At 54.8% G+C, this 10,331-nt stretch overlaps 1 protein-coding gene across 1 annotated transcript; it reads left to right on the forward strand.

Moving 5' to 3' along the window:
- Positions 1-567: 567 nt before the first annotated feature.
- On the forward strand, positions 568-9,960 carry LOC119246108 (stAR-related lipid transfer protein 8-like). Its single transcript, XM_037512308.1, is given in 19 exon segments — positions 568-630; positions 1,853-1,916; positions 3,130-3,175; positions 3,178-3,612; positions 3,615-3,960; positions 3,962-4,032; positions 4,035-4,055; positions 4,058-4,204; positions 4,207-4,513; positions 5,124-5,297; positions 5,982-6,141; positions 6,584-6,782; positions 7,218-7,424; positions 7,701-7,819; positions 8,035-8,259; positions 9,179-9,229; positions 9,232-9,398; positions 9,498-9,674; positions 9,823-9,960. Coding segments are annotated over 18 exon segments (3,027 nt in total). The 5' UTR covers positions 568-630; positions 1,853-1,859; the 3' UTR covers positions 9,941-9,960.
- The last annotated feature ends 371 nt before the right edge of the window (positions 9,961-10,331 follow it).

The following is a 10,331-nucleotide window of genomic DNA, read 5'->3' on the forward strand; positions in this document are numbered from 1 at the left end:
CGTACAGTCCCTCAGTTCCTCATGGAGCTGTCTCAGTGACTGATGGGTCCTCTCATTCAGCTCCACTCTCCTGGCCTTTCTTCAACCTTTCCCCCAGCAGTCCCTGAGCTCCTGGGCCCCTCCTTTTTTTTTTAAGATTTGTTTTATTTATTTTATACAAGAACCGGGGTACAGGCCAGATGCGCGGAGGGCGAGATGATTCACCAGAGACAGAGTGGGGAGCAGAACTGGCAGACTGATGAAATACATTGCTGAAGGGAACGGCGGGAGTGACAGGAGAGGCCTACCGCACCATGTGGACTATCGCTGGCTGGCCGGGATCGAACCGGCGCTGCAGAGGCTGCGGACAGCTTCACAGCACGGCGCTTAACCGCCTGCACCACCAGGGGAGGCCCGGGCCCCTCCTTTACTTCAGGCTTTCTCCTTCTCCCTGGCTCCAGCCATCTTGCCTCCCTGCTTCCCTGACTTCCCTCTTCGATCTCAAAGGTTATTGGCACTGAATTTCTCACTCACCCCTCTCAACTCATCTTGGCTTCTCTCTGCTATACAGAAGATTGTTTCCCTGGATATTGGCTCTGTGAAGAAGGACCACGGTTACCTGGACGAGGACTCTTTGGGGGCCCTGTGCAGGTAGGGGGACTTTGGGTCAGGCCTGGGAGGCCAAGAGCCTGGCTTGGAACTTGCTTCTGGAAAAAACAAACACTTGACCCCTCTAACAGGAGAAGGCCAACCTATTCACCAGATGCATCTGCTGGGATCAACAGGTTCACTCTGATTTCTTTTTATTTTTTAAGATTTATTTATTCATGTATACAAGATGTGGTGTACAGGCCAGAGATGCAGGGGGGTGGTGAGAGGATTCACCAGAGAGAGGCGGGGGGGGGAAGAATAGGCAGATTGACTGAAATACACTGCTGAGGGGAGCAGCGGGTGAGGCAGGAGAGGTCTGCCATGTCACGTGGGACCCTCGCTGGCCAGCCAGGATCGAACCTGCGCTGCAGAGGCTGTGGACAGCTTCACAGCATGATGCTCAACCGTCTGCACCACCAGGGAGGCCCCACTCTGATTTCTGTGTCACTCAGGCACCCTAGCTGAAAGCCAGGATGTGGCTTGTATGCCTTCTCCCTTCAGTTAGGTCCCCTAAACATACCTCTGACGTGTTCCCTCTTTACTCATATGATTTGGCCCTTGTTTGAGGTCAAACCATGGCTTCTCTTAAAACGACTACAGTTGCCTCCTCACTGGCCATCCTCTTTTCAGGCTTTGCATTCCGTCCCAGCCACTCCAGCCTCTCCACAGCAACCAGGGTCAGCCTCCAAGCGGTGCCCCTCTGCTTAAACCATGTCTCTGCACGCGGGTGAAAGTCCAAAGCTTTTTTAATATGCAGGATGCCCAAGGCTTTTTGCAATCTGTCTTTGACTTAACCTTATCAGCCTCAGCCACTGTCTCACATCCATACTGGTTTGTTTACTGACCCTGCCTTGTCAGAGCTCCTGTCCCCTTTTCCCTCTCCCTCCAAATCTCATTTTTCTCCTCTGGGAAGGCTTCTCCATGTGCACCCGCCTCCGTTCATGGAAATTTATTTTTCCACCTGCTCTGTGCCTGCTGCACCTCCTGTTTGCTCTGCTCTGCTCTTGAACCTGTCCCACCTTGGTAGTAGTTTGTCTCCATCTATAAGCTCCTGGAGGGCAGGAGCTTCCAGTGACGTGCCTGGTGCTGAATCTCACAAACATTGGGGTTGGGAAAGGTTTGGTGGCTCGGGCATGTGATGGCCTTTGGAAGTGTTTTGATAGGCTATGCCTGTTATGGGGGGCTGGAGCCCTTGGGTCAATGCTGCTTCATTTCCTTGCAGGAGGCTGATGACCTTGAACAATTGTGCCTCGATGAAACTGGAGGTTCATTTTCAATGCAAGCAGGCGAGTCATGGCGAGGGTGCTGTCTGTGGTCTTGGACCCCGGGGGAACACGGGACATGCAAACCTCTCTTGGGAAATTAGCTCCATCATCCTGGGAGTCTGGGGTATCCAGAAAAAGTGCCCTTCTCCAGCCTGGGAGTGGGGTGCGGGGAGCTCTATGAGGCCTTTGTCTTGGCGAGGTTGGAGTATAACAGCATGTGTCCTGACTTTTGGGCTCACCTACCCACCCCTGCCCTCAACCCACTTCTCCCATCTGCATTTACTAGAGAAATCCATCTGCTTCAATTACCTCCTTTGATGGCAGAATGTCTTTGACCTTGGTTGTGTGTGTGTGGTGGGGTAAGGTGGAGGGGGTGCTCAGAGGCAGAAAAGAACATGTGGTAGAAAGAACATGGCCTGTACGGTCTGAGAAGTCAGGATCCCCAACCCCACAAGAGCTCATCCCTTTGACCTTCATTTTATACAGTAAATTAGGGGTGTTATCAATAGCTTCCCAAGGGTCTTTCTTATTCTGCCAATCTGGGGACTGCAGAAACTGAGAGGACTCTGAGTCTGCACAAAGCCCTTGTGTGTGGGGTCAGGCTTTGCAGGTCTCCCCGGGATTTCTCCACCAGAGGCCTGCCATCAGTGGGTCAGCCAAGTGGTTAGAGCCCTGAACCAGGAAGCAGGAAACCCCTGGTCCCAGCTCTACCACTGACTACTGAGTGACTTCGGGCTAGCCTCTTCTCTCCCTGGGCCTCAGTTTCTCCACCTTGAAGATGAGGAGAAAAAAAATTGAAAATGTAACATTTCCTTTCAGTTCTGGCATTCTATGATTCTAATCTAAGACTGTAGAGACTGGGAGGCTGCTGAGGTCAGGAGGTCCAGGAGCCTGGATTCTAACTCTGGTCTGTTATTGACTTACTGCATGATGGTCTAGGGCCCTGGGCCAGCAGCTTCCCATTTGTAGGTCTAGGGTTCCTCTCTGTAAAATAGTAGGAGGGGGAATGAGATTAATCAGATCATCACTACCAACCCTCTAGGCTCCATCTATGACTCCTGGCTTCCTCCAGCTCTGCCAGAGCCAATGCTCCCCTCTAAAACATATCCCCAAGCAGAAGGCAGGGCCCTGCACCTCTATGTCCCCCCAAGAGTTTGGAGACAGAGAGTGGAACACAAAAACAAGGGCTTGTGGGCTGGGTTTCTCTGACCTGCTCCTGTGGCACCCTTCCCAGAATGAAGACTCAGAGGAGGAAGAGCAGTGCACCATCAGCAATCACTGGGCTTCCAGCAACAAAACAAGTGCTGGTCTCACGTGGGTTCCTCTGATCTGCTGGCCCCACTGAGCCCTAGCCTTCCAGTGACCTCCAGCTGTGAGAGTGTCCTCACTGAGCTTAGTGTTACCTCCCTGCCAGCCATTGCCGTGAGCTTACCAGCCCCTAAGCCAGCAGACCTGCCTTTCTTAGGCTGTACCCCTGGCCCAAGTGAACGGCCCCTCCTCAGCCCCACCCGGGGCCAAAAGGGTCTCCAGTCCAAGGCCAAGAAGCACCGTTCACGTAGCTTCCTCAAGCACCTTGAGTCTTTGAGGAGGAAGGAGAAGGGTGGCGGTCGACCTGCAGAGCCCGAGCGTAAGGCAGCCACCTTGGAGAAGACCACCAAAGCCTCTACTTCCTGTAGTCGCCGTGGCTTCCTCTCAGCTGGATTCTACAGGGCCAAGAACAGACAGTTACTTCAGCCAGTGGTGGTGGTACTGAGGCTCAGAGGGCCTGGGAGGCCTGGCCTGCCACATTCTGGCACCCTCAGCTGACACACAGGGGTGACTACTTGGTGCACGTGCCCAGGGACCACAAACCAGGCACATTCCCTCGCTCCCTCTCCATTGAGAGCCTGTGTCCTGACCATGAACACCGCCTGGCAGATTGGCAGCCAGGTAGGCGCTGGGGCTACGAGGGACGCCGTGGCTCCTGTGGTTCCACAGGCAGCCACGCCAGCACCTATGACAACTTGCCTGAGCTGTACCCAGTGGAGCCTGTACTGGCCGGGGCTGAGGCTGAAGATGAAGAGGAGGGGTGAAGGCAGCTATGCCCACCTGGACGACATCCTTCAGCATGTATGGGGCCTGCAACAACGGGTAGAGCTTTGTCTCAGGCCATGTACCCAGATCTGGGCCAGGAGAGAAGGAAGAGGAAGAAGATGAGGAAGAAGAGGAAGAAGCTACTTTATCAGTAGAAATAGCAACAGCTGAGGATGAAGACCAGGCCGAACCTCTGGGCCAGGTAGAGGCTGTGGCGCAAAGACAGTCCCTGTCCTGGGCCAGGCTGATGTGCAACCGGTAGTCCCATCTCAGACTCCAGCTGAGGCTGCATTCCCAGCACAGGCAGAGGCTGAATCCCCCAGTCCAGCCCAGGATGATGAGCAGGAGGTGAATTCAGGAGGAGAACCCACTTCTGTGGAAGAAGGACACTCCATTTCTTACACTGGGGCCTCCTCGGGTGAACTGGATAACAGTGGGAGCTTCATGAACGAGGGTGAGGCCGCAGGGCCCCCAGCTGGACTCCAGGCAGCAGCCCCGGGAACGGCGAGATTCAGGCGTTGGGCCTCGCTTACCAGACCTTGCAGGTGGGACTTCAGGGTAGAGGTGGAGACAGGTTCCTCTGTTGTCTCTCTATCCCCCTCCACTCCTTTTCCCTCCCTTCTCCCATCCTGCCTCCCTTTTAAGTCAGTTTATTAATGGAGAGGACAGGGGTAGGTTCTTGGGAATGGGTTGATTGCCTCCAGGCAGCCAGTCCCAGGAGGGAAATGGGAAGCCTGCAGGACTCCAAAATACAGAATGTTGCTTTAGGCCCTGCCTCTGGTATCACCTGGAGTAAATTGTAGCTCTTCTTTGGGCCCCAGTTTCCCCATGGGAAACCGAGGGTGTTAGAGGAGATGGTCTCTGATCCCCACTTTTCCATTCTGGGGTTTCTGGAGCAGCCCTGGCACAGAAGTTTCAGTTGGGGGTTGTTGGCACTAAATGGGCCATCCTCCCTGACAGCATCTTGGGCAGCCCTGGCATCTAAGATGATGCCCTCCTCAGCCCCCTCAGGGCCCAGCAGCAGTGTCAACAGTAGGTAGTTTCCCCATTCCCCTGATTTATTTTGTCTTTTGGGAGAATAAAGGACTAGAAGAACATAACCTTTTCAAAGCTTTACCCAAAACTGCTCCTCTGGCTTCCTCCCCTTCTCAGCAGGAAACTCCGCTGGCACAGCTTCCAGAACTCCCACCGGCCCAGCCTCAACTCTGAGTCTCTGGAGATCAACCGACAATTTGCGGGCCAGATCCACCTTCTGCACAAGGGCTCGCTGCTGCGGCTCACCGCCTTCATGGAGAAGTACACGGTGCCCCACAAACAGGGCTGGGTCTGGTGAGTGCTGCTGAGCCATGGTGGCTGGGGAGCTCCTGCCCATATCCTGTCTTCTTGCCTGACCTCATGCCAGGACTTCGGGAGGGTGAGCCTCAGAGGGTGGCTGCCAGCAGGCAGAGTCTCCCTGCCAGCTCAGTGACCTGACATATCAGGCCAGAGGGGCTGTGGCTCCAGAGATCAGTGTGGCTCTGGGTATCTGGGGCAGGGCAGTGCATATGGGATCCATGTAAGTATGGGTGCCATGTTTGACAAGGGAGGTGAACCTAGGGCCTTGAGCTGTTCCTCTCCATTCCAACCTCCATGCCCCCACCAGGACATTGGCTTAAAATGGAGTTTTGGGGTCACTTTCCAGACCAGCTCCCTTCTGTGACTCCCCATTGCTAGAGAATTCCTCCCCATCATAATCCTTTCACTGCATCATCTGTCAGGCTCTTTAGTTAGCCACTCATAAGCAATGCCAAGGGGAGTAAAAATATGGACCATTAGAATGAGGTGGGTATCAAACACTTCAAGAGGTCACAAATATAGACCAACATATATGAATCTCAGTATAATCTGCAAACAAAAATCAATAGAAGTAACACGTGTTCTTTTTTTCTGAGCCCCCTGATACTGCAAACAGTCTCCAAGCCATGTCAGGACCTGTTCCACTCCTTCCTCACCTCTTGTCCCTCCCCCAAACAGGTCAGTGCCCAAGTTCATGAAGAGGAATAAGACCCCAGACTACAGAGACCAGCATGTGTTTGGGGTGCCACCCCTCATCCATGTGCAGCGCACAGGCCAGCCACTACCACAAAGCATCCAGCAAGCTATGCGCTACTTGCGTAGCCAGTGCCTGGACCAGGTGAGACCCTTTGGGGAGCCACAGAGGTGGTGCTGGGTGGGCTGAGGCTGAGCAGTTGGGGAGGGCACTGCTCTGCTCCTTCCCCTGGATCTGACTGCTCCACCAGAGGCCTTTCTGGTCCTCAGAAAGTCCCAGCAAGGATGGAACCAAAGCTCCCTTTTGCCCAGCCATGCGCCAACTTCTTTCTGGCCTGGGCTCTGTTGCCTTAACTAGGCCCACCTTTTCCTACTCATCACTAGGAAGCCAGCTTTTGCCTTGGCTGAGGCCATCAAACCCCTTCTCTCTGGTGTTACCATTCTCACCTCCCCTGCCAGTGGAAGCCTGCCAGGCTTGGAGATCTCTGGGGGACAGCCTACACTCGTGACCCATGGGCGAGGGCTGGCCTCACGGTCCCCCACCCACCCTTCTACCCCTCCTTCCTTCCCTCCTCTGCATGGACCAGGTGGGCATCTTCCGGAAGTCTGGAGTGAAGTCCAGGATCCAGAACCTGCGCCAGATGAATGAGACTTCCCCCGACCATGTCTGTTATGAAGGCCAGTCGGCCTATGATGTGGCTGACCTGCTGAAGCAGTATTTCCGGGACCTGCCCGAGCCTATCTTCACCAGCAAGCTCACCACCACCTTCCTGCAGATCTACCAGCGTGAGTTTCCTGCACTTTTCCCCACAAAACTGCCCTGCTCTCAACCTCCCTGAATCCAGGGCTTGTGGGAGATAAAACCTCGTGCAGGCAAATGGAGCCTCACCTGTTAGCTCATTGGAACATTCACCATCTGGCCTCCCCAAGCCTATTCTGTGGAAGGATGGACTGAGGCCCCAAGGAAAAGTAGGGACTTACCCAAGGTCACAGTGCGCATTAGCAACACATTAGCACAGTGCACATTAGCAACACATTAGCACATTAGTGCACATTAGCACCTAGATCTGGGTGCTAGATCTAGCACCCAGAGCCCACCCCCTTCTGTCTCCCCAACTTCCCTTGGCATTGCTGTGCCTTCTGCATTACCAAAAAGCAGGAGGTGCACAACTGGGGCCTCTAGGGGAATAAGGAAGCCTTTCTCCCATTTCTTCCTCATAGTCCTGCCCAAGGATCAATGGTTGGCAGCAGCTCAAGCCGCTACCCTGCTACTCCCTGATGAGAACCGAGAGGTGCTACAGACCCTGCTCTATTTCCTAAGTGACATTGCCTCTGCTGAGGAAAACCAGATGACAGCTGGCAACCTGGCAGTGTGCCTGGCCCCCTCCATCTTCCACCTCAATGTCTCCAAGAAGGATAGCCCCTCACCAGGTGAAGCAGGGCAGGGCAGGGAAGGGAGGGTTTGGGTCCCATTGGATTTTTGGCCCTTGATGGCTGGCACTGCAATTCTCCTATATCACCACAAGAGAACGGCCTGATTTCTCAGGCACCATGGTATGTTTGTGAAGTAGGATCTTCCAAAGAGCAGCAGGACCTTTTGTCTTCACCACTGGCAAGCTGGCTTCTAGGGAGCTGGAAGCTAGTGGCTTCTCACATGTCTTGCCTCATGCCCTTGTGCCATCCTTTCCTTCCTGGGCCTTTCCTCCAGAATCAAGAGCAAACGCATCTTAGTTGGCAGGCCAGGCCCTCGGGACTTGAGTGAAAACATGGCGGCTACCCAGGGCCTATCACACATGATCAGTGACTGCAAGAAACTTTTCCAGGTGAGTTGCTCAGGCCCACAGTGCCTCCTTTCCAGATGCAGGGAACCATTTGCACCCAAGTCAGGGGTCGGGGTCAACTTGACTCAACCTCCTATTTCCAACCCTTCTCCCAAAAGATTCCTCACCACTCTTATTGCAGGAGCCAGGCCTCTCTACCCCCTTAACTACTGATGCTCCCCGTGACCATAACCCAGTGTGTGTGTGTGCCCTCCCAGGTGCCCCAGGACATGGTGCTACAGTTGTGTGGCTCCTACAGTGCCGCTGAACTCAGCCCTCCTGGCCCCGCCCTGGCTGAACTGCGGCAGGCCCAGGCAACTGGAGTGAGCCTGAACCTCTACATGGAGGAGAGCGTCCAGGAGCTGCTGCGCGATGCTGCCGAGCGCTTCAAGGGCTGGATGAGTGTGCCGGGACCCCAACACACAGAGCTGGCTTGCAGGAAGGTGAGTGCTGGTTATCTCCAGCTGCCCAACAGCTAAGAGAGGGTATGCTGCAGGCAGGGGCCCAGATCCCAAAGGGAGGTGTTGCCTGCCAGCCTCACTGTGCCTGTATGTGATTCTTAGAGAATGTCAACCAGCAGAGCAATTACCTTAAGGAACTGAGAAGCATGAGACCAAGGGGTTTCTGTCTGGATCCCTGCTGGAATTACCTTGCCAAAGCCCTGCTCCAGATTGTTACTACTCCCATCTCGCCCTGAACCAGCCATGCTGAGCCCTTGATATTTCCACCTTGGTACTTTTGCCTGTGCTGTCCTGCTGCCTGACTGACCTGTCTCCAAGCACTGCATTTCCCAGCCACTTGAAGCCCCAACTTACCATGCCACCTTCTCCATCCAGAGCTTCCTGTCATGCCGCAGGCTAGAAATGACTCTCCTGTCCTTCTCTTGCACTGGTCATGTTTTCTTGAAATCTGATCCTGACTAGATGGCAAGGCTGCGTTTACCATGTATTATAGTCATAGTAAAAAACTTCCTTACAGGGTCACAGTGGGGAGAGGCTCAGACAGTGCCTGGCACATACCAAAGCTTCGGTCAGTGGCTGTTTGTGTGGCCTGCACAGTTCTGTCACCCACAAGAGGTGGTGATCCCTTTAGGACCATCACCTCCTCCTCTTCCTGTTCATTTCCAGAAATGCCAAGCACTGTGCCTATTTTTTTGGTAGAGCCTAATAGGCCTCAGGGAACATTTGTTCTGTCACCTCCATGTACTCTTGATGGGGCAGAGAAGCAGCCGTCTGAAATGGAGCAGGTCCAGGAACTTAGGGATGGCCAGTCTCTGCAGTGAACACAGGCCTGGCCTGAGGCTGGAGTGGGACTGACCCAGACCTGACAGCTGCCTCCTGCTCCCAACCTTGTGACTGATAGGCAGCAGATGGCCACCCCTTACGTGTGTGGAAAGCGTCCACAGAAGTAGCAGAGCCCCTCCGGCTGTGGTGCTGCACCGCATTCTGCGGGAGCGGGCCCTCTGGGATGAAGACCTGCTGCGGGCCCAGGTGCTGGAAGCCTTGATGCCTGGTGTGGAGCTGTACCACTACGTCACTGACAGCATGGCGCCCCATCCCTGCCGTGACTTCGTGGTGCTCCGGTGAGGAGCCCTGGCTGTTACCCTGTTGTGCTCTGGGGTACCGGGGAGGTGAGTAGTTGGCCTCCAGAGGAATCTGAACATGTGTTTCCTTCCCTGCAGGATGTGGCGCTCTGACCTGCCTCGTGGGGGTTGCCTGCTGGTTTCCCAGTCCCTGGATCCTGAGCAACCTGTGCCAGAGTCAGGGGTCCGGGCCCTGATGCTCACTTCCCAGTACCTCATGGAGCCCTGTGGCCTGGGCCGCTCCCGGCTCACTCACATCTGCCGCGCTGACCTAAGGTACCAGACCCCATAGCTCTGGCCCCTTCCTGGCCTCTGCACCAGGCCACTGATCCCTGGAGGTTGGAGGCAAGTCCTTTCTTTCCTCTCCTGGCAAGGGCTCAGGGAAGAACCCATTGCTCACACATGCCTGCTTCTGCCTCCCCAGGGGCCGTTCTCCTGACTGGTACAACAAAGTCTTTGGGCACCTGTGTGCCATAGAAGTGGCAAAGATCCGGGACTCCTTCCCCATCCTTCAGACAGCTGGCCCTGAGACAAAGTTGTGAGCTTCAGCCTGAACCCAGGATGACACACCCTGGAGCCTGGCACCAAGGGTGTAAGGGGGTGAGAGGGGCAGAGCAGCCCCCAGAGGTGGCATCTAAGGGCAGAACTGGGTCCTTGTGGCCCCCTTACCTTTCTTTCTCACTTCCCAAAGATCCTCTGAACATACAGGGCAGGAAAAGAGAAAGTCAGTGTGCCATCTCCACTCTACCTCCACTTCCAGCCCCGGAACCTGTTCTACTCAGCCAAGAGAGAAGAGGGGTTTTCCGAGTAGGAAGGCCGCCACTGCCCTCCAGACCCACATAGCCCAGTTGGTCTGAAGCCTTGATGGCTTTCCCACCTGCTGGGAAGGAGAGGAGAGCAGACTGTACCGTCAGAGTTCTGTCAGATTGAGAG

This window comes from Talpa occidentalis, unplaced genomic scaffold (assembly GCF_014898055.3).
Source record: "Talpa occidentalis isolate TD23 unplaced genomic scaffold, MPIMG_talOcc4v2.1 talOcc4.15, whole genome shotgun sequence".
NCBI classification, from domain to species: domain Eukaryota; kingdom Metazoa; phylum Chordata; class Mammalia; order Eulipotyphla; family Talpidae; genus Talpa; species Talpa occidentalis.